The sequence below is a fragment of the Grus americana genome, chromosome 9 (assembly GCF_028858705.1).
Source record: "Grus americana isolate bGruAme1 chromosome 9, bGruAme1.mat, whole genome shotgun sequence".
Classification (NCBI taxonomy): Eukaryota; Metazoa; Chordata; class Aves; order Gruiformes; family Gruidae; genus Grus; species Grus americana.
Window position 1 is genome coordinate 5,753,501 of NC_072860.1, and position 22,777 is coordinate 5,776,277.

Genomic DNA, 22,777 nt, shown 5'->3' on the forward strand with positions numbered 1-22,777 from the left:
GCGTTGCTTGCTGAGTTAAATTTTCCCTGACTCTTTGAGAAGTCTTCCTAGGTATGAGGCTGTCCCTCTGCTAATTTTCTTTGGAACTTCAGTAGGCTTTGAGGGATCCTCTCAGCGGTTAGGACCACGTCTAGCAATACGTTAGCAGGGCCTGTTCAGAGCAGAGGGAGACCCGCAACAGAGACCGTCGCTGCTCTGAGTACATCTCAGAGAGTGTCTGCGCCCTGCCTCCATGTAGCTGGTACCCTTCATGTTTGTCCGTTTCGGGGGCACAAATTTTCAGGTGTAGACACGCAGAGCAGAGGGAATCCCAGTCGTGCATGCTGGTGAGGGAACGGGGCACAGCGGTGAGGTGCCAAACAGGCCAAGAGCCATTGGGCGAAAGAGCCGGTGCAGCGTTGCACGCCGAGGATGAGCCCCTGCTCACCCGGGGCCGGGGGGGAGCAGGCTGTAGGCACGTGAAGGCTGAGGGGGTGAGCGGGGGAGAGATGGGGGGCTGAAGCGTAGCTTTTGTACTCCAGAAGCAAAAAGGCGGTTTCCTTGGCTCACCCCAAAGCTGAGACTTGCAGGCCAGGAGTTTTCTCCTGTGTGAGGGGCCCGTCAGAGCTGTGTAACAGGGTTTGAAGTTTCTCAAAGCAGCAGCCGGAGCTTGGCCGTTCTCTTCAGAGGCAAGACGTGGAGCTAGCTTTCCCTAGTTCGTTTTGCACGTCTTTTGAAGCACGTTCTTCTTGCTTCTTGTGCAAATGCTGTCGCTACCTCTTTCTGCTCTGGGCTCTCGCCTCCTCCCCTTGCTGCCGTGCTCTGTTCTGCTGCTCGTGGCATCTCAATTCCCCTGTGTCAAGCCACCAGTCGGATGTGGGATAGTTTGTCCTTTCTGAACCAATCTGGGTTTAACAGACGTATCTGGCTGCTGACCTCCTTCTTCCTCTGCCCTGTTTGACCTTTCCTTTTTTCCATTTTTCCCTTCTGTGTGCATTTTTATGATGTCAGATAGGTGTTATCACTTAAGAAAACTCTCTCTGGAGGATGTGCTCATTGCCAAACTTACTGTGATATGAAGTCATTTACCAGCAGCACTGTGTACGTGACCTGTGCGATACCAGGGTCGTCTGCACAGGGAGGAGGGTCACCCTGTAATGGGGCACTAATAACTCTCCATACAGAAGCTCTTATTTTGGACAAAGTGTAGTTACAGCCACGCCGCTACAGTGCTCCATGCAGATCAGCCTGCAGCCGCGGGCGATGCTTTTTGTCTGCCGCCATCCCCTCTGAACGGAGACAAGGGCTTAGAAAACTTCAGTTACAGGGAGAGCAAAATTGTTGCCGTTTTGAGAGGCTAAAGTTAACTCAGAATGCAGCGTTGATGTGGCTGCTGAGCAGGGCAGAAGGTGCTCTCCGTGTGGACAGTGAAGGAGTCTCTGTGCTGGAGTCTCTGAGCTGAACGGCTCTAATTGCAGTCCCTGTTATCTTCGGGGATAACTGGGTTGGGAGCCTGGGTTTCCTCTGTATTTTTATTTGCGCTTTTAATGGTTCAGTGGTGTTCTAATTGCGGCGACATCATTTAACCTTCTTGTTAGTGGGGTTGCCTGGGAGCATTCTGTTTTCAGCTACTTGCAGGCATCACCAGATACGGGCTGGACAAGCTGTGATTTGTTCCTGTTCTGGCTTTGGCTTTTCTTATGTTGTAGGCGGTCACTGGGAGCAGGGATGGGATTGTGGCTTGGCTGCTCTTTTTTGGCTCTTACTATTGAGCGATCCTCGGTCCATTCCCAAAATGAAGGAAATGGGATCTCCTGAATCTAATCTGTCTAAACTATCTAATCTGTATTGAGTAGTATCTCTTTGACACGTGTGGCCAGCGGCCCTAAGTCACTTAATAACTATTTGAAGATATTTTTGTGTAATTTGCTGACCACATATCTAGGGGTGGATGGTTTTAACAGAAGAGTGGGGTATCTTGTACATCTGTGCGCAGAGGAAAAGATTAATAGATTCCTGTTGGCAAGGGATTTGAAATTTGGATCCTCAGATCTGAGGATAGGCTTGTAGGACCACAACCTTGGTAGTTGTTGTAAAGAAAGAAATTCTTTAACGTTGCCTCGCTTATTTTCTTAGACCTTCACTGGTTCATCAGTACTGCTTCCTCTAATGGCATGTTTTCCTGCAGTCTTACGCAAGGCATCAATTCGCCCTGGGAAAGCGCTCGCTTCTTGCACAAATGAGGGCTGAAGAGCGTGTGGGGGAAGTGCCAATGTCGTTCTGTAGACACAGCTCCCTTCTGCAGAGCTGACCGAGGACCAAAGTACCTCGTTCCTCCCAGCCCTTCTTCACAGTTCTCCTCGGCTGGCTTCTCGCCGTCATGGAGAGCACTCTCTGCTTTGGCTGCGTTCGCTGTTATTGGCACTAACGAGTCTGCAGGGAGGAAGGGAAAGGAGATGGCACGTCGGTACAACGGGGTGAGATAGTGATGGGAAGCGGGAGCGTGTTTTAGATTACAGGGCATTGACTGCAGCAGCCGGAGAGAAGGATCTCGTTTTGATACAGTACCGGGAGGGTAGGGACTCTATTAGCAAGATACTCGCTAATTAGTGCATTGGCTAAAGAACAAATTAACTAGGAAATCAATAGATCATTTAACTACTTGGGATCTAAAAGCTGGGCAAGACAAATAAGTCATGAAGCAATTTAAATTAATTTAATGACTTGGAAAGAACCATTTGCTATTAAACAGAACAAACAGTCCCTGAGGGTGTCTGGGGAGGCAGGTTCCTCCCAGCACGCGGGTTAGATGGCTGCTGGGCAGCTGGTGGTGCCAAGGACCAGCTCTGCGCTGGAGGGAAGGAAACAGCACGCGCTTTGTGCCCGCGGGGTTGCTCCCCACCTGGTTTCTTATCCCTGTGCTTTTGTGCCCGTCTCAGCTCTCTGGGGGCTCGTGTGCCTCTGCCAGCTCACGTGGCTTCGCTTTCCCCGGTGCTCAGTCTCTCTGGAAGCCTCCTTTCACGTGTTTCACATCAGAAGAGTTCCTGAAAGATTTCTACCCTTTAAATAGAAATGATGAAATCTAAACAAAGCGCCCGCGTTCCTTGCCCTCGTCCCGTCGCGTTGGGGTGCCCCATCCCTCTCGTACCCGGCTGGGGGGTGGCTGGTGCCAGCTGCCGTGTCCCCTCCTTGCCCCTGCTCTGGTGTCCGTGGCACGGAGGCAGAAGTTCACACCTGCAGCGCTGCACGCTCCAGCTAACAACTGGCCCAGATAGTTTAACTACTGCGAGGAAATGAAACCAGGCGGTAACGCGCGGTCAAGGCCAAAGGCTAATCCCGCAGAGTTAAGAACAGATGCGAGGCAACTCTTTTTGGTTTTGGAATGGTTCACATCTGGGCTGGGCAGAGCGTCCTTGTGCTCTGGTTGTGGGGACAGCCGGGAGGGCAGCCTGGAACACTCAAGGATAAATTGGCTAGCTCTTAATTAGATCCGCGGAGAAAACAGGACAAATGGGAGCTGATTTCTGTGACGATGCTTTTCTTCAGCAGGTGTTCACAGGCTGTGTCTGTACGGGTTATGCCGTTGGGTGGGGAGGGCAGGAGATCAGTCCCTGGCTCATTTGACTCTGTTTGCTTTTTGCTGCGGAGCTGGGTTACCCTCGGGTGTCATGAGCTGTTGACGGTTGTGTCCAGGTTGTAGAGGGACACTTTTCTGTAAGAACCGCCTGGTTTTGTTCGTTTGGGAGAGCCACTGGTGGAGCAGTCTCTCTCCACCGACACTGTCTGTAGCCCGCGGGCTTTGTCGCGGTGCTTTCCTTCTCGGTGCCGCTCTCACAAGGCTCAAACCTCCCTTGCCCAAGCTGCATCGCCTCCGGAGAGGCGAGGTGGGGTCAGCGCAAGGGCGGGCTGGGGTGCCGTGCTCGCTTTTGCACCGGTGCTCTCCCAGCCCTGGCTGCCCGGGAGAAACCACCCACGTGCAGGCTTCTTTTGGTTCAAGCGAAGGTTCTTGATAAAGCCAGCAGTGTGTTTGCGTTAGGCTCTTCCTGGACTGTCCTGGGGCCTGGTAGCAGCTACTCATGTTCCCACCCGTTTCTAGTAGTTGCAACGATGGTATCCATCGTGCAAGCTGGGTCACTCCGTGGGGCCTTTTTTTTTTTTTTTAAATTGAAGGCAGATAGAAAAAAACCTTGTGAAGTGTAATGGCAACTTTTCTTGCGACTGTGCTCGCAATCCTGTGCTGCTGGGTAGGACTGGAGTGGGCGCTGGAAGGGCATCGCCGGGAGCCGTGTCCTTGCCTGCATGCAGCGGGGCACGCTCAGTGACCAGTAGTGGGGGGCTGTGGTATATTTTACCACAGGTATGTAAAACGTACGTTCAGAGTATGTTTTACTGCCTGGCGGCTTGCTAATTCTGACAGCGTATTGTATATTATCGTATGTGTTGTGTTATTCAAGCTTGTGACTGTTGAGGAGCAGCAGTTCCTGAGGGAAGCACTATATAACACTGGAATCTTAATTGTCTGGGATCCAGCACCGTATCACGCAGAAATTCATGAGGTAAGGCTGAGTTTTCTATAAATAAAATTATATTTGTATGCTTTGAAGCGCATCTCTTAACTTGCTTCCTCCTAACGTGGGCGATCACTCATTTCAAGGCGATTCTTGGTTACCTCTTCGTTATCACGGATATATCCATACGTACTTCTGATCACACGCCCACGTGTGCTCCTGGAGAGGTGCTTGTCTGTTCCCCACGGCTGTGACAGGCCCCAGGCCAAGCGTAACGCGTCACCGCCTTTACTGTCCCATGGGCTGATGCCGCAGGGAGGAAGTCACCGCTGGCTGCAGCAGCTGTCCTCTCGTCGGAGGATAATGTCCTCTTTCTGACAGCTGCTGTAAGATTTGCTGGTATTTCAAGCACCAGACAGATAGGAGGGATATTCGGTGCATTATGAATGGATTGGGGAACCCTCTGAAGGTCTTAGCAAATGCACCCTGGCTATGTCAGCTAGAATTCCACTTGTGGGTGTCACAGTCCCTCTAGCATTCGCATTTCATTTTGATTACAAAAGGGCGTTATTTGATAAGTGATGAGCTTTGGAGGCTCAGGGTGGAAGCAGGTAGGAGTGAATAGCCCATTCTTTACTTTTATTTTAAGCTCTGTCTGTAACTGAGAGGTCTTTGGGTTCCTTTCTCTGGACTGCGTTTCCTATTGTCTCACTGATGTTTATTCTTGTGTCTGGTCCCACACCTCCAGGAGACGCGAGGGTGTATGCACAGCATGTTTAAGAGTCAGTAAAACCAGCATGGGATATTTTTAGCATAGGGGAAAAAAAAAAAAATCTCAAAATTACTTTAAGAAAACAGAAACCCTTCCTAAGTGTTTTTACTGAAAGGGGAAGTTTAGGATGCAAATCAGCCGAGCCTGTTTTAGGAGGCCGTGCTGAGGACACTGGCCTGCAGATGCTTTGTACTCCAGCGTGCAGAGGGGTCGGGGTCTGTAACATTTAAGGCAGACTTCTCAACATCGTCTGCTATTGGGGGGTGCAGAACAAAATTACGCCAGATGGCCCTTCACTGCCAGAGAGAGGAGATTGGGGTTTTTTCCTGCTCTGTTCACTGAGCCAAGCCACCGCCGCGACCCAAAGGGCTGATGAGGCGGCGGGGCGCAGGGGGTGAGGGTGTAGCAGCGCCTCTTCTCCCTGGCAGCAGCAGGTTCACCCGTCCTCGTTTCCCGCTGGTTCGGAGAAAGAGTGGGCCAGAAATAAAGAGTCTGACTTCTTGTTTCTGTTTTCCAGTGGTACAGGAAACCAGACTACAACTTTTTTGAAAGCTATAAGTCGTATCGCAGCACACATCCAGAGCAGCCCTTCTATATCCTGAATCCAAAAATGCAGTGGCAACTCTGGGATATTCTGCAGGAGAATTCCCTGGAGCATATTCAGCCTAATCCACCGTCGTCAGGAATGCTCGGTAAGATAACTGCCCTCTAAACTTCTCGCTGGGTTTGCAGGAACTCTCCAGGATGCCTTTTTTCCAACACGACTACAGATTTATGGTGCTTATCAGAGTTCCTTTTACAGTGTTTGTCTTATGCCAAAATTTAAGCTTCCTGTCTTTAAAGCAGCAGCTCAGTTGTGTTAAAGCAAGAGGTTTGCAGCACCCCTCTGAAACAGCAGTTACAAACGTGGCCTGGTTCCACGTGGAAACAGGAGAGCAGATTGCAACACCAAGATGTTCTCCAGGATTTCTAGCTTCTAGAGCAGTTCCCGCGGGGTGCCAGAGGAAGGATACGGCTCCTGCGGGCTCAGATCTTGTCAGGCAAATACATCTGGTTACTGCAGATGAAATCTAAGTGCTCGTCTATTTTTAATATATATATATTTATATATAAAATATATATAAAATATGGAAATATAGACATATGGAAAAAATATATATAGCTAAAGACTTAATGGGGGGTCGGGGATGGTCAGGGTCAACAGTTGTCCTGAAAAGTTCAGCGACGTTCCCCCTTATTCACTATGCTAACGTCTTGTTCGTCAGCATCCGAAATCCAGCCTCTCGGCAAAGAGGCTCGTTTTACATTCTGCTGTCGCAAAGCTTTTCCTTCTTATTGGAGAGCAGATCTCATGATCGTCTGACTAAAAAGGAGTGAACTTCTCAGGAAGTTCACATGTATTTGAAGTCACAGCATGGACGTATGGTTTCGTTTGCCACGTGGATGTCCGACTGCTGTGCTTCAGCCCCTCCTCTGCTCCCATCGCTGCTGGGGCACCGGCGCCCTTCTGTGTCCGTGTAAACAGAGTCGCTTCTTATTTTTGCCAATCCAGCCTCTAGTTTTCTTCCACAACCTCGTTCTTGCCCAGCACCTATTACATCATTGCTGGGATACGTGCGGAACAGCTGCGTAGCAGCGTAGCCAATGACTTCAGCAGCAAAATTGTTGTTAAGTGGAGTTTAGGGGCTTGACAGCAAATTCCTCTGTGGCTTAACGCCGGGCCAGGTTCCCTGCTTGGTAACACAAGTCACCTCGCCAGGCTCGGGGGCACAGACGAGTTCCAGTTTGCAGCTCTGGGTTTCCCGGAAGGCCTAAGCGTGGATAAAAATTCTCATATGAAAAGGTGGATGATAAAATGCACGTTAGTTAAACAAGTGGTTTCGCGTGTGGGTTCTTCTAACGTCTTGCAGACTGTGTTCCTCTGATCCTGCGTGGTCCCTGATGTTCTCAGACACTGCGTGAATTTTCTGTGATACTATACGTTGGTTCTATTTCCCTAGTAACAGCAAGAATATTTGCTATTTCTTACGCTTGGAAGAAAAGTAAGCAGTAACTTTGGCTTACTTCTGGCCTGGCCAGAAGGTTGACAGGTCCGTGCCCAGCACTGGCGTGAATGTCCTCGGGTGGTCGGTCTGCCTGTCGGAAGAGACAGGAGGGCAGCGCTGCTCTGCTGCGGGGGACCTGGGGGAGCCTGAGGAGCAGGGGCTGTTCCGTCTCCATCAGCCATCTCCAAGCACAGTCGCTTTTGTGTCCCCTGCACTCCCAACAGGCAGGTGGGGAAAAGCTGAAGGTCTCATCGCCGCTCACCCAAGCGGGTTTGAGATGGGCTGTTTGGATCGGCTAATTGTAGCACACGGCTGGCAGACGCCCAAGTTTCCACGAAGGTTGCGGGGAATGGTAGCGCTCTTAAAAACGGGCCTTTTGGCCTGGCTGTGGCTGTAAGCAATCTGCTGTAATCAAGTCAATCGTAGGCTTTGCAAGGGAGGGCTTCAGAGGACAGCCCCATCAGGCTGGACGTGTTTTCTCCCCCTCTCGCCTGAACGTTCGGAAGGGAAACCCTTCCCCTTGGAGCTGGATGCTCCTTGCTGTCTCGCTGCAATGTTTAATCGGTTCTCTGGTTTGACACGGGGATGTCTGCTTTCTTTCCCTCCCTAGGCATCGTGATCATGATGACGCTCTGTGACGAAGTGCACGTGTACGAATTTCTCCCTTCCAAACGGCAGACGGACATTTGCCACTATTACCAGAAGTTTCACGACCGTGCCTGTACCATGGGAGCTTATCACCCCCTCCTGTTTGAGAAGAACTTGGTGAAGCATATAAACCAGGGCGCAGATGAGGACATCTATACTCACGGGAAAGTTACTTTGCCTGGCTTCCAAAACGTGCATTGCTAGCAGATCAGTTTTTAGTGCGTTTAGGAATTTTTCCTGACTGTCAAAGCACTTTTTTAAATCAGGGTTGTCAGTTTTGTTAGGTCTAAGCACTGGGGTGTTTTGACAGCTCTTCCACGTTGCAACACTTGCTCTTAGGACTTTGTTGCCTCACTTCTCCCGGCTGTAAGGTGGCGTTAAGGCATTGCGGTACGTCCACGTGGTATCTGCATGAGCCACCGCAATACATTTATTCCCGGTGGAGCCAGGCTCATGCAGCAGGTGGATATCTCTGGCATCATCTCAACCAATGATGGCGTATGGGAGGCACAGAAGAGGCTTGCTAAGCAGAGTTTGCACAAGTCAAGATCAAATGCTGATTGTAGTTTGGCTTGCTTCAAAGGGGTTATGACAACAAAAAACCTGCTCCAATGAGAAACAAGAAAAATAATTTAAAGCTTGTTCCCATAGTCCTAGGAGCTCTTGAGAGTGGGGCTGATCTGTGGAAACACTGTCAAAGCTGTGTACCGATAAGCTAAACTCAGTCCGCAATAACCATGGCAACTTCCTTTCAAATCGTAAGCCTTCTGAAATGATTGAGGTGGCATTTTTGGCAAAGGAAGAGGGAGGCAATTCACAATTCAGTGATTCTTGCAAGACTTTTTAATCTTTTTACTTTTTTTTAATCACTTAAAATAAATTTTAGCGAACACTTAGTTCTCCTGTACAGCGCAGTGCTTGGTACAGAGGAAGCCTTATTTCAGAAACGTTTTGGGGAAGGTGCTCCAAGGCACAAATGGGAGAAGTCACTGGAAGTCGGTACCTCTTTCCAGCTCTTTGCTGGTCTACCTTTGCAATGATAGACAAATTACTTGCTGGCTCGTCTCTGGTAACAGAAAGGCCACGTAGCTGTTGGCCGGATGAGTTGCAGTTCTCTGGAAGCTAACCGAGGTGCACTCTCAGTCGCTGCGTGCGTTCTGGGTCGGGGGGGAGCAGATGCATTGCCCCCGTGTTTCATGAACGGTGGGGAGGGAGGGTGTGCTCTGCTTCTCATGCTGAAACACAGGTGGAATTGGGGGGGGGGGGGCAGCTTTTCCCTGCTCAAGGGGACAGCCCTGTAGCGGCACGGTGGAAGTAGTAGCTCTGCAATCTCTGTAGGACAGTGAGAACACCTTCCACGTCCCTTTCTGTACTGATGTGTTCCATGATGTCTGTAAAGAAAGCTTTGTCTTCTCCTGTTTTCAATAAATCCTGTGAAGTCATTGGCCTGTTCTCGCCTTGATGAAACCAGTGTAAATGTCATTGCTCCGCGGCCCTGGGGACTTGTACCAGCGTTGCACTGGCGCAGGCAGAGCTAGGAGGCGAGCTGCTCAGCTGCTCGTTTCAGTACGCCCATGGCTCTTGCCCCATCCTGGTGAGAGGGCCGCCGCGGAGCTCTTCCTCCAGCTCTGAGGCTGGCTTTCTGCACGCCCGTCCGTTGGGATGGATTGGATCTCTCGGTGTTGACAAATTCTATGTCGTGTCATATAAATATATACGTAAAAAAACTCAGGTCCTTACGCTACTGCTGAGGGGCGCTGGGACAAGAATGCGATGAAGGCCATGAGCAGTCGTGGCTGGTTAGGCATTCGTTTTCACTGTGAGGGAAGGAGAGAGCTTACAGAGGAAAAGCCAGCAGAGGTTGTTCAGGAGACCCATAGCAAACCTCTCTCCACCTCCACTCTTAGACTGGAACAGTCCTACCTCTGGCCCTTAGATCAAGGGGGTGTCTGCCACAGCAATTTGCCTTCTTAGTATGTGTTTAGTTGGGATTTGAAGAGCTTCTGCCTTTTTTCCTAGGCTGTCTCACTTGTTATTTCTCACAAAGTTGTTTTCCCCACCTCCCCTGCCGGGGTGACTGGACCAGCCACCCTCCTCGTCTCGGGCCGTGCGATGGGCGGATGGTACCTTGCTGCAGGGGGGCAAGCGCAGTCTGCTGTGGGGAGGGGGGGTCCCCCAAACCACCTTCTCCTCTGCAGTGCTCCTGCAAGAGGACAAAACGTCAAACAGGCTCCCCAGGGTCATTCAGAGCCCTCAGTTACTTACCAGCAATAGTGTTGTACTGGGCATGAAATTTCAAGCATGACGCTAACAGTTTTAGCTAGATCCAACATGTGATTCACCGGCAATCTAAACAGCGTTTTACAGGAATTATGACGAAGCTTAAAATAGGGCAGTGCTAACCCTCCTTTTTTTTTTTTTCTCTCTCTTTTTGGCTGCACAGATCAAAATCTAACAGAAATTGCAAGTGACGACAAGTCTGGTGTTTAGAAGAGCCAAGTTTGAGTTAGTGGGCAGTAATAGCTAGACTGTGACAAAAGCCTTATCCCTCCTGCAGTCTCTAACCGTTCCCGGAGTGTGAACAGCTTTCAATCCATGTGGAAAGCGGGAAGAGGACAACGTTGCCCTTTCCAGTTAGCCACGGAAGGGCCAAGAACTGGGAAAGATGCTCCATAATGATATGGGAAGGGTGTGGGGGGAAGGTCAGCGAGTCTGGGGAGGAGGAGGATGAAGGGATTATTTTGGCTTTTGATGTTGGTAAGATCTCTCCTCTTGACTGTGGTGGTGTTTCTGAATATTGCTTAGAAATACTCTTCTTGAGCTGTAACTTCCTCCCTGCAGAATAATCTATAGCGCTTGCAGAGGCTACAGCCTTTGCATACTGAAAGGGGACAGGAAAGGGAATGAAAGGGAAGAACTGGAAGGTGGTGGAAACTGTACCTTAATGTCAAAGAGAATTGTCTTGACATCAAGTTTAAACTTTGCATTATCCAGTATTCCACTTATTTCTGCAGCTGTGCTGATTAACTGACAAAAAGGATGTTTTAGTATGACGGTGAATTGACAGGTAGATAAACGCTGTCAAGATAGCTTCTTTCTAAGTGTGGGCTCTGGGGAGCACGTATCAGCCCATTTTGAAAACCTAGCTGGTCCAGATTTAAAAAGTAGCTTTAAATTCCTAGAATTCCAAAACCAGACACAGTTTCTGGAGGAAATCTCAACTTTTGCTAAGACTCGTGATAATCAAATATTATAATTTTTTTAGACAAGGCAGTAGAAACCGATTTGTGATGTTAAGGTATTAGGAAGCGACAGGATTTTTTTCTCCACGCTATAAATATACCCATCTTACAAAAGACCCTAGTCTTAAATGTATTAACATGCAACAGGGAGCAGAGTTTGGTCCTGATCTGGCACTCCTGCTGGAAACCGTTTCTTCTTCTTTGCCTTTAGGTGCACTAGAGAGCTGGGGGCGTGGGTGCGGAGACTGGAGCCCAGAGGAGGTGAGGTCCAGCTGTCGGGGGCTCATGGTTGGATGACTAAATATTTGGGCATTGTAAAAGCAATGACGGTACGTTACTGGCAGAGGAATGTTGGACTTCATTGTCTTTGAAAGAGAGCTTTCATTGTCTGGGCTGACAAAACCACCCGTGCTTTTTTGTTTGTTTGTTTTGCTTTGCTTTCACTAAAGAAAAAAAAAGGAGAAAAGTCCCAGAAATTCAAATTGTGCGTACCTGAGTCAACACACCCTCCCTCGCCTCCCCAAGAAGAACAGAGCGTGTGAGTGGGAACTAGATCTGACAAGACAGTTTATATCAACAGTGATGGCACTCCCTGGAGAGCAGCACAGCCGCCCCAGCCACATATTCCTTTTGTTCCCTCCGTGTGCGCCCAACTGAAGGAGCAGGTCCAAGCAAGATGGCTTATTCTTCTCTGTTGCGTACCATGAAGGCTGGTGCTCTTGTCCAGCACTGCAGATGTTTGTTTTCACTTGTGAATTGTATCAGCTTGGCAGGGAAACGTGTTCATTTACTTCGGGTGATGACGCGAGGCACAGTGCAGAAGCATCAGGCTTCATTTTGGAGCAGCTAATTAGCGTGCACGGCCATTGATATCTTAGATCCCAGCAACACTCCAGAAACGATGTGCCACAGGGATGGAAATACCCTGGTGCATTTATAGCGGAGGTGAAAGCGGGAAAGAGCTTGTGGACACGTTACCTGGTGTCCTGAGAAGGGAGCTGCCTGCAGTCACCATGTTCAGCGTGGCATCACCGGGAGCTAATGGGCTCCCTGGGAAATGTTGGGAGCAAGCTGTGCCCCAGCTGGCTTTGTGCCTCACTCCAGGTGAGAAGGAGCCACAAATCAGGACTCCTTTTTGAAGACAGAGCTTGGAAGGAGGAGGCTGTGCTTGTTTCTAGCTTGTTTTTAAAATGAAGATGAAGGAGAGCTGGTAAGTGGCCCTCTCTGCCTTGTAAGCAAACAGCTGCTTCTCTCTTTGAACTAAACTCAACAAGATGCTTAGCAGCCTTGTCTTCTGAAAGGTATGGAAAAGGGGTTCAGTATGCAAGACCGTGACTGGTCATGCCGATAACACCACGCAGGGAGATCTGGTGTCTCCTGGAGCTGGCAGTGCACAGCCACTGTCTGCCGTTCGTGTTGTGCAAGTGTCACGCACAACTTGTCTGCTGTTCTACAGTCGGGCATGGAGGGCTTCTTTCAGGGGATTGTGCTGGGGGGGTTGCAAGCACAGCACCCTCACACTACCTCCTCTGGAAAAGGAAGGATCACCCGCAGGGGCCAGCTTTCACGCTCCACCTTTCATCCAAGTCCCGTGACATGCCGTCCGCCTATAGGTAAGCGGCTCCTTACCCTGCAGGATGTCAGCTCTGTGTTCGGGTGGGATCTCAGTCCGTGAAACTCCCCCGTTTATCGTTCGTTCACCTATTTGCTTTTCCGAGCGTATGCGCTGGCAGACCTTCCTCTGCCTGTGGGCGGTGCGCGTCCAGGGGAGAACAAACGCTCTTGCCCACTGCCGGTAGGGAGAGAGGTGACGCAACAGGGTATTGGTGTCTCCGTGTTTTGCAGGAGTCTGTAGCTGTTCACCTGCCTAAACTTATCTTGCAGCTTCATGTGTGATAAAGGGGTAATTTTGTATCAATTGCGTCTTTGGACAGCCAGGCCAGACTTGAAGCTTAGCACTCTACCGTTAACTTGTGTTTAACGTACAATGAGCAACACTGATTTGGGGAGGAAATTTAAGCAATGAGTATTTGGAAAAAACAAACAAACAAAAAGTCCTCTGTTCAAAGTCTGTTTTGGGAAGATACATGGGTGTTTGCAAAGGCAAAATGGAAGGCGAACAGGGAAAAACTGACCTCGTAAATGGTTTGGCAAAGTGTGTCTCTGGTGCAGTTTGTTCCAAGTAACTCTCTGAAAGCCAGAGAAGGGGAGGAGTGGAGGTACTCAATTGGAAGTGGTTTGGTTGGGTGCAAGTAAGTTCGAGCAGAAACCAGACCTCTTTAAACAGAAAGGATACTTTCCCAAAGCAGTGAGCTTGGCTTGCCGTCTCCGTGCCAGCTCTGAGCGTGCTGCTGGTTTTGAAGGCCGGTGTGCATTGAAAGCTGTGCTTCTGGGAGCAGAACCAGCTTGGAATGTCTTCATTTCTAGTCATGCAAATATCTTGCAGTGCTTTTCCAGCCTGGCCCTGGTGTCCTTTACAAAACCAGTAGCAAGGCACTTCCATGAACCAGCGCCGTGTCAAACCTGTGACGAACCCTGTGGCATCGGTAGGTGCCGATGGCTGTTCTGCGTGTCAGAAAAAGTTCCAGTTTTTACATGAGGATGTGTAGTTTACAGTTTCAAGGAAATTCTAAAACCTCGTGTGGGCTTCTGAAGGCCCTAGGGTGGAAAGTAGTTTGCCGTAACAGGCCAACAGGAGTTTTCAAAATCTCCGTCTGGGTTGGTCATTCTGTAAACATAGCAGAAGTCATCTCTCTGTCCTCTCTGAGAAGGTGTAATTCGCTAAGCCCTCGATGGGTGCTTACCTCATACCGTCTGGTGATGCTGAAGTGCCCTGGGCCACTTTGGGTCTATGAGTCTAACTTGTCTGAATGTGGAATATCCGAGTCCTTCTCTGAAACGGAAAGACTAGAAAGAAATGCAGGGCCCTGGATAGTGAAAATCGTATTTGCATTTGTAGCACGACATCACTAATGTGTGGGGAAGCAGGCTGTATTTCATTAAAAACTAGTTTCAGGTACATCCAGCAGCGTAAAAACAGGAAAACTGAATTGCACGCTCAGTGTGTGGTTTATATATTACCAAATCGGCATTATTTGTGGTGTCTGAAGTGTTACATAAACGCTAATCTTCACAAGTGTACGGAGGAGGGACTTACGGAGCTTTTTCCTGCTCGGCTGAGTGTTCCACACCTAGTCTAAATGCCAAATAGCTTCATTACTGCTTAAAATACTTCCCAAAAACAGAGCCAAACCTTGACCTGGGGTAAAGCAGTGAAGTATCCCGCCTTCAAGGAAGCTATAAATCATTTTCATGAACTGAGAATCTCTTTCCCCTCTCAGCCGCCTGTTTTTTCCTCAGGTGTTTTCATGGGCATTATCCTACTTGATTGTCTCTTGGTTTACCAAAGGTATATTAAAGGTCCGTGTTTCTTAAGAAGATGCGTGTGAGGGGGCATTTGCACTTGAATGTGGGAAGAAGGCTGAGCAAGCAGTCGAAGCTGGACCTCCTGTGTCTAGGACAAACTGCAAAGCAAGTTAGTGTTAGGGGAATGGAGTTTTCCAGGTAATTTCGAAGGTGCTGTCTCGTCCCAGGTGCCAATTCAATGCTATTTCTATGGGCTCTGTGAATTTGGACTCAAGCAAAAGAAATTAAGGAAAATGATGAAGAAAACTTCTTATTTTTTAGGACCGAGATGTTCAAAGCAGTTTGAACAAGCAACTTAATCTTATTAAAGGAGGACTGTCTTGGCAGATTATTTGAGCCTGACTAGGCTAATTGTGACTGGTAGTTTAGAAAAACTCTTTTCTTATTTTTAATGTTTGAGTTCTAGCTTGTATAAATAAGATAAGTGTAGTGGTCTCTTATCTTTATTTTTCCTACCTCAAATTCTAGGCATTGTTTGCATAGGAAGACCGGTGAGCGACTCGGGCAATGCGATAGCAATTTAGCATTCTCGCTTTTGAATGGCATGAGGTAATGCTATGGATAAGTCATGTATCCTGGCAGCAGGTCTGAGCTGTGTGTGTTCAGCTGGTCTCCAGCTGTACAGGTCTTCGGTGGCTCCAGAGATGCCAGGCGTGTGGAGCACTTTTTCTGCCCAGTGATTTCAAGACTTTCAAAGTCTTGCTCAATAAGCTTTGGGAGAGCTTGAGCTGTCTTTGAGCTCACCTCACCCATGAGACAAGCCATTGCCTCTGAGCTTCCGTATTGAGCTTGTGTCCAGGTCTGAGATGTCCCTGTGGCCCAGGGGGTGGAAACAGTTCCTCTTTGTCTGAATCATTTTGGTTCTGCTGCCAAGTGGAGGTGACACAGCTGTAGCTGGGAGCGGTTGCTTTGCATGTCGTGATCTGACTGCAGATACTGGTGAGGGATGCCAACAAAAAGCCACAAAATGGGTATGTATTCATAAATGAAACCTACACAGTCATTGCTGGATTGTCTTCTCGTTGACCCTACCCAAGTTCTGCTGGGACACCGGCACTGAGTGGGGTTGGCTGAGTGGGTGCTTCATGCAACCCGTATTACAACAATGCCAACTTCTGGGTCTCTCTTCTCATGAATATGAAACTCGAAAACAGGCCTTCAGTGCCAAGCCAACACACCATGTCCTCCCTAGCTGTGTCCTACAAGGAAGGAAGGAAGGAAGGAGGGTCTCTTCAGATCTCAAGGTGTGTAAAGCAAATGAGGGCAGAATGAGTGTGGGTGGGTCTGGGGTACCTAAGGACACCTGCAGCTGGAAGCTGGACTCTGGGGTAGGTGTGGTGCCCCAGGTTTCATGGTGAAAGTTTAATCCAGCTCTGCATGCAAGTCCCTTCTGACATCCTCCTGCCTGTATGCGCCCAAACCCGTGCAGTTCTCATTTACTCATTGTTTTAGTTTTACTCTTTTGTTTAATAGTGAAACTTAATGATGGTGCTATAATACAGCACTGTTATATGTGGCGGAGCACGTACTTTTTTTTTTTTTTTACTGTGTTGGGGAAAAAAAGAAAGGCAAATGAGTAGCCTTGGTGATACGTGTGAACGAGGAAGTGGTACGTCAAGAAATCAGCTATTTTCATTGCTATTTGCCGTAAGATGGACAATACGGGAAACAGCTTTAAGTTAATTCATTTTCAGTTCTCTTATATAGCTATTAATATTAAAACAAAGCTTGCGTTGTCCCCTGCTCCCCCCTTTTCTGATCAAGCCCTGCCACCCTACGAGTGTGAACGGCCGTGCTGCGTTTTGCGTTCCCTGCACCGCCGAGGGGCTGTGTTTCACCCTGCCGCACCTTTCCCTGCCCTGGAAGGTCTCCGGGGAGTTGGAAAGAGGCGATGCGGGTCGTGGGTGTGTTTTGCCTTTATGAAACCTGTGTGTGCGTAGTGGTCTAATCCCATCGTCGTTCGCTGTTCATCCTGCGTTGTGAGCAGATGGTTTCTGTAGATCTGGGCTTGACGTTTCCATAGCCTCAGCATTATGTGGATGCTTTACTCCGTAATCTTCCAGCATAAGCAGTAAAGCATCTTTGGAAAAGCTGATACGCAAATTAATAGCAGCTGAGCCGATACCATCACCTGAAGGCATGCTTTGTTTTCATAAAGTGTAATTTGCCAGCACGCCCCTCTGTTAGCTGAGGTCTTAAATTCCCTGCCGTGCCCAGCTGTAACTGAGAGCGGCTGGTCACAAGGGAGCTGCTCAGAGGAAAACCAAGGAATACAGGAAAGTTCTGAAAGTGGGTCCAGGCAAGGTCAGCCTCATGGTTTGCTGACGCAGATGAAGCTGAGGTGGTAATGCAGCGAGAAGATCTTTAAAGGATGGGGAGAGGGATATGACTGTAAATGGATTTTCAAGAGAAAGAGGTATCAGTTGTGTACCACAAATACACGCAGGAGCATACGCATGCTGCTTTCAGCAGCAGGAAGCTGAATGCGAAGGCAGATTTTATTTTTTTTTTGCATCTCTGGTAGAAACAACATGGATGTGAGTACAGCTGTCTACGCCAAGTGTTTTGTTACAAAAGCCCATACTGCATCGTTAGCTTAATCACTCCAGACTCCCCAGAGCAGCTGGGAACGCCTGAGTACCTTCTTGCTTGAGGTTTTCGGTTGTGATGAAGTTGCATTTCAAAGTTCTTTCCTGGATCAGCAAAACCCAGAAACACTTTCTATTTTGCTTCCACGGAGAGCTGAGACCGCAGGGACTTCTCAATACACGGTTGAGAATCGCAATGCTGGTGGAAGCACGGAGGCGCTGAGGTCGGTCTGACCCTGTGCACAAGAGACACCCATCAGGTGTTTAATTTAGAGTTTGCTTGCTCCACGTGTGCTCTGGAGAGCCCCCCCCCCCCCCACCAGCTTGCTTAACTTCCTTCAAGTTAAAAATTTGCTCTGTATTTATTTGCTAACGTGCCTTTTGCTTTGATGCATGAAGACGGCGATCTGGCAGAGCCGACCGCAGCAGTTTCCACGAGCAGAGCCCTTGCGAGCAGATCTTTCTTCGAAGGGGGAAGGTGCGTACGGAGGGCAGCGCTTGGCACTCCTTTGTTTGTCAAACAGTAACAAAAAACTTAACAAGCATCGGGAAACGTAACCGGGAAATTACATACTTGATGGGAACGGGAAGAACTGTGAAACAAGTTTCAGGAAATTGTAAGCGTACTTCAAAAAACAAACAGAAAAGAAAAACCCCCGCATCTCATCAGCTGTGTGTCTAATGGGCAAAGTACCCGACATACAATTTCACAGCGTGGCGCTCTGCGTCCCGGCTGGCAGTCACGGGGGTCCTAAGTCAGCGTGATTTTGCTGCAGTATTAATATTTAAGGCCCTTTTACTGGAGCAAATGCACAGGCACACGTCAGAAGTCCTGTAGTGCTACAGAAAGTGTTTCCATTTGCAAAGCTGTAAAAAAGCCCTTGCCTGGTGCAGACACTGGAGCAATTTCCCTTGTGGAAGTGATGCGAGGACCCGCCGCCCCACAAGGAGAGATTTGGTGCCAGGGTGCTGGGCTGCTTCTCGCTGAACCAGACTCGTGACGTCCCCTGTGGGTTAAGAAGTCTGCTCTTGTACTGTTGGGACTCCGCTGGCTTTTCGCGCCACGCGAGAGAGACGCGCACACGTGCGCGCGCGCGGACACTTGCGCAAGGAGAAGCAGCAAAAAGACGCACAGTGAAGCAGGAGTGTTTTAAGCAAGAACGGCAGGGAGGGGCATTCCTGGCTCTGGGGATAACTTTGGGGGTCTGAAGAGCCAAATTTTCCCATAATAGTGCGATATGTGGCCAGACTGCACTTCTGTATTACACTTGCGATGCTCGTTAGTCTGGTGTATATTTGTATTTTAATTTTGAAGTCTGGGTAAGGTCATTAATCTGTCTTGGTAATGGGTAAGTGCCTACGTGCCACATGCAGATCCACAAGCTGGAGGGCCGTCATGGGCTGAGATTCTCTGTATTTTATGGTAGTGTGTTGTCAATGCACAAGAATTTCTATTTTTGCAACGCGTAGCCTCCCTTTCTTGTCTTTCGGGGTAGGATGGAAGTCTCCAGGTGCTTTTCTTGTATTCAATATTTCATTATGAGGGTGGAGCACAGGTTGGAATTTGGGTACTGGAAACGTTTGCAGGCGCTTAAAATGTGAGCAGATAGAATCAGTGGGAATTTTCACACTTAAAGACATGTGGATGAAAATGAGTTTCTTTCATTCAGCTGCTACTGAACGAATTTTGCCTGCCTTAATTGAGTTCCCAAGGGCAATGCTTCCAGTCCTTTCAGGTTGTCATACGGTGGCTGGTGCTTTCACCGCCGCTTCAAAGATGGCTTGTCTGATTAGTTTTGTAGTCTTTGAAGTCATTAAAGTCCCTAGTGTAGTCTAAAACTACCTTTCTAATGTCTGTTACCACAGCTGTTCCTCAGTTTCTCTCTCAGGATTGGTCATTTGATGCTTTTAGATATCTGGCTGGAAGAAAAGAGCTCAAAAAAAAGTCTAAATATATCAAATGGGATAAAACCACAGGCTCCCTCCCCAACCGCAAGTAGATATTTCCCACAGAGGAAAAATAGTATTTAAAAATATATTTTTAAATGAAAACAGCCTTTGGTATGTGTTATAAAAACTTGCAGAATTGCAACTTTCTTATTACAAACCTAAGGAATCATACATTTAAAATGAAGAATCACTTGAATTTTTTGAGACCCCTGAAATAACCTGGAGCCTGATGGTTTTCTCTTCTGCAGTAATTTAGCATCAGCTCAGAATGGCAATTGTACTAGTTTGGGGTTTCCCTTTTCCTTGCTACAAGCATATGGGAGGCATAATGTTGTACAACGTCAGGAGTCTCTTGTTCCTGTCTGTTTTTAAGAAATGGGGAGAAAATGACACCATTTTAGTATTCATCTCAGCCATTTAAATACGTGCACGTGGCTCTCCCTGTCTTGCACATTTTTTTTCTAATTAAAATTTTCTAACATACTTTCCTCCTGGAAGCCAAAGTTATTAATATCTATCCCCTCAGGACCCTGCTCGTCTCCGAGTCACTTTCCCAATTACAAATTAATTTATCCAGTATTGCTCTTTGCTGCTATGAGCACTAACGAGAAACACACCAGTCTCGGACTGAAATTTGCTGAAGGGAAGAAGTATCATGTCCATGGTGTATCTTTGGAGTACAGCTTGGTGAGAGGTATAGTTACTGAAACGCGCTGGGAAAGCAAGCGCTGGAAGTGCGAGGACTGAGCTTTGCAGTGTGCGAGTGGGACAAACCCCCAGGGGTTTGGGGTGTTTCTTCACCCCCCCGCCTTCCCTCCTGACTCTTGGGACACCAGCTTTCAAATTGGCCTTGGCTTTCTCCCTGCCAACTTATTCAGGAGAAGATACGGATTGCCGAAGATGTCCGGTGCTCCGATTTACAGATCGACCGCAAACTTGCCAAAGAAATGGCATGTCACCGGGGTAGCTTGAGATCGCTCTTTCCTGGCTATGGAAAAATGCAAATATTTATCCGTTTGTTATTCGAAAAAAGAAAATGCTGTTAGAAATACTCTTAAAAGATACGGGTGGGGAAAGTGAAGGCTAAAAAGCTTTAGTTGTTTTCAGTGCGATGAAATCTGCAGTGCCTGTAGCCCAAACCGTGGGCTGACTGGCATGAATACCTGCTGGAGCCACGGATTCGGTTGACCTGAAAAAGCCTGTGGGGAAATCACATTCCTGAAACACGGGGAAATGGCATTTGCTTTGGCGTTGTCTGCCAGCGCAGAGAAATCTCATGAGTCAGTAAGTTGATATCTTAAGGGCATCGGCCCGTGAACCTGCCGCGCAGTCGGGGTTGTCAGTGAAAAGGCATAAGCTAAAACCCCTTTGGGGTCACCTGCGCTGCGGCGAGGATGCTCCCATAGCGTGGCTGCGCGTTGCCCGAAGACGGAACTGATGGCTGACCTGGGGATCTGCTCGTTCAAAGCTCGTTGTTCAGGAAGCTGTAGCGTTGCTTGGCTGGGTCTCAGGTACTCTGTAAATAAACCTCTGCCTTGACAGAGGGGTCAGACCTCAACCCCTAACGGATGGGTTTGGGTCCCTTCGTCGGGCTGCAGCCATCCAGGAGAAGCTCAGGCTTGCAGAGCGTGCTCGTTTCTGTGACTGCTTCCCTTTTCTGATCTGTTCTAGCAGGTCTAGATGGATTTCCTCTGTCCCCCATGTCTTAATTACTTCATTCTTATCCGAAAGCGAATTCGGAGAAGTACAACTAAAATAAACATCCCCACTCTATTCTGGGAAACGCAGATCCCTGTTTGTCAGACATGTCTACGACCTTTTAGGTTAATGAGCAACTTTCTGATGCGGCGTGGGGGTAAACCTCTCCTGATGTCAGATGGAAAGGTCAGTAGACGGAGGCATTTCCCGCTGCGAGGGGCTCAGAAATGTGTACAGGGATGAGCAGCCTTGATGGAGATGTCTGCACGGGGCAGCTGCATGCGGCACGGTACCGCTGCGCGGGTCTCGGCCAGCGATGGAGTGAGGGGCAAGTGTCCCTCTCCAGGAGCAGTGAATCACTGGTGTTGCTGAGCTGGGTCACGACACCAAAGCAGGAGCCAGCGCTCCTGGTTTCATTAGCAGTTACAGACTCGGCTACAGATATTTTGGCACTGAAAAGCCTGTCTTATAGAGCTCATTCTCATTGATTTACTAGTGTGGTGTTTTGGTTTTTTTTTTTTTTCTTGTAATGGGGGAAAAAAAAAAAAGACTGATCTATTTAAAAAAAAAACCCACAACAAACTTCATCTACTTAGGCAAATTATATTAAAAAACAATATGTAGAAATAAGATTGACTGGAGCTCTTACTGCTGCTTTGATTAATCAATCCTCCTTTGTTACGGAAACATTTTTATTCTATCATCTTCTACACTTTTTTTCAAAGTGAAATGACTTTATGATAAAGTACTGTGCTATACTAGATAATTCTGATAATAAAGAAATCTTGGACTGTTAGTCCTCCTAACTGCATACTCTCAAACATTCTTATATTTTCCCTTGTATATTTTACGATACTCTTTTGAGATGTGTCTTATGTACATTCAATAGAATAACCAGCTAATTAGCCAGCGATGATGAGAAGGCTAATGTGGGCACGACTGCCCTCATTCTTCATGCTTTGCAGTAAAAGAAGCACGACTTTCACTAAGTACAGTGAGAGATGACGGACTTCAACTCGATCAAACAGAACGACTTTTCCACTAAAAATTAGCTGCACCGAAAGAAGGGGTGGAAAATTATGTGGCTAGCAAGAATATATTAAGACTTGAATAATTTTATTCCAAACCTTTTTATTCCCTTTTGCTTCAGGGGTAACAGCAATGCCTGGTAAACAGGAATGAAGAAGAAACTTCCTGTAAGGGTATCTTATGTGGTGATGGCTCGCTATAGGGGGTTTCTCCTGCCTTTTTCTGGAGTTGTAAGAGCGGTCTGCCTCCAGACAAAAGCAGCGCTACTGAGTGCCTTGCTGCTCTTGAGGAATATGGCAAGTCAAGCGCAGGGCTTTGAATACCGTACCGAAGACCAAATCTGAGCTCGTTCGGTGGAGAAGTCCCAACTCCATTCGGAATGAGTGGGGGCTCTCTGGAAACCAGGCAAGTGTGGGGCAGTCCCGTGGGCATCTTCCTTTCATGTTCAAAGCCTAAACCCAACAGTAACTTTTAGGATAAGCCTCAAGAAACAAGTGCTTCCTATTTTCTGCTTCAGCAAGCGTGGATCAGATGAGGCTATGTTTGCCGTTAAGATGTTATGTAGTATTAACCTTATGGGCTTATTCTGGTATTTAGAACTGCATGTGTTCCCACGGTTGGGTTAAGCAGATCTTGTCTGAGTTTAGCACAGTTGACTCTGGCAAGCAGAGTGGCTTTGGCTTGTGATTGCTTTAACACCGTAGTTCCACTTATTTATAAAGAGAGTGGTTCTTCAAGGGTTGAAGGAAAGCAACTGTTTTTGTTAGATTGGTTAATCAAATGCTTGTTAAAATCCAGGGAGCTTCTCTAGTAGCAGCAGAGTGCTAGTTCTGTTTCAGTTATTCCTGAGGTGGTTAACAAGGGTAGAGAAAATTGAGTCCTTCAGCAGACA

The 22,777-nt window shown here is 48.1% G+C and overlaps 2 protein-coding genes across 11 annotated transcripts in view; one reads left to right on the forward strand and one right to left on the reverse strand.

Moving 5' to 3' along the window:
* Positions 1–9,394, forward strand: part of ST6GAL1 (ST6 beta-galactoside alpha-2,6-sialyltransferase 1) — a 45,987-nt gene extending 36,593 nt beyond the window's left edge. For 8 of the 9 annotated variants that reach the window (XM_054835193.1, XM_054835192.1, XM_054835195.1 and 5 more), the window contains 3 exons: positions 4,434–4,535; positions 5,777–5,951; positions 7,915–9,394. In XM_054835193.1, coding sequence (XP_054691168.1) covers positions 4,434–4,535; positions 5,777–5,951; positions 7,915–8,156 — 519 coding nt within the window. In that variant the 3' untranslated portion in view covers positions 8,157–9,394. The remainder of the gene's footprint in view (positions 1–4,433; positions 4,536–5,776; positions 5,952–7,914) is intronic. The other variant, XM_054835201.1, reaches the window with a different exon arrangement.
* A 7,706-nt stretch (positions 9,395–17,100) lies between these two features.
* The window catches only part of LOC129210009 (pinopsin-like), a 34,698-nt gene continuing 29,021 nt past the window's right edge, over positions 17,101–22,777 (reverse strand). The window contains exon 4 of one of the 2 annotated variants that reach the window (XM_054835416.1): positions 17,101–17,444. In XM_054835416.1, coding sequence (XP_054691391.1) covers positions 17,382–17,444 — 63 coding nt within the window. In that variant the 3' untranslated portion in view covers positions 17,101–17,381. The remainder of the gene's footprint in view (positions 17,445–22,777) is intronic. The other variant, XR_008578285.1, reaches the window with a different exon arrangement.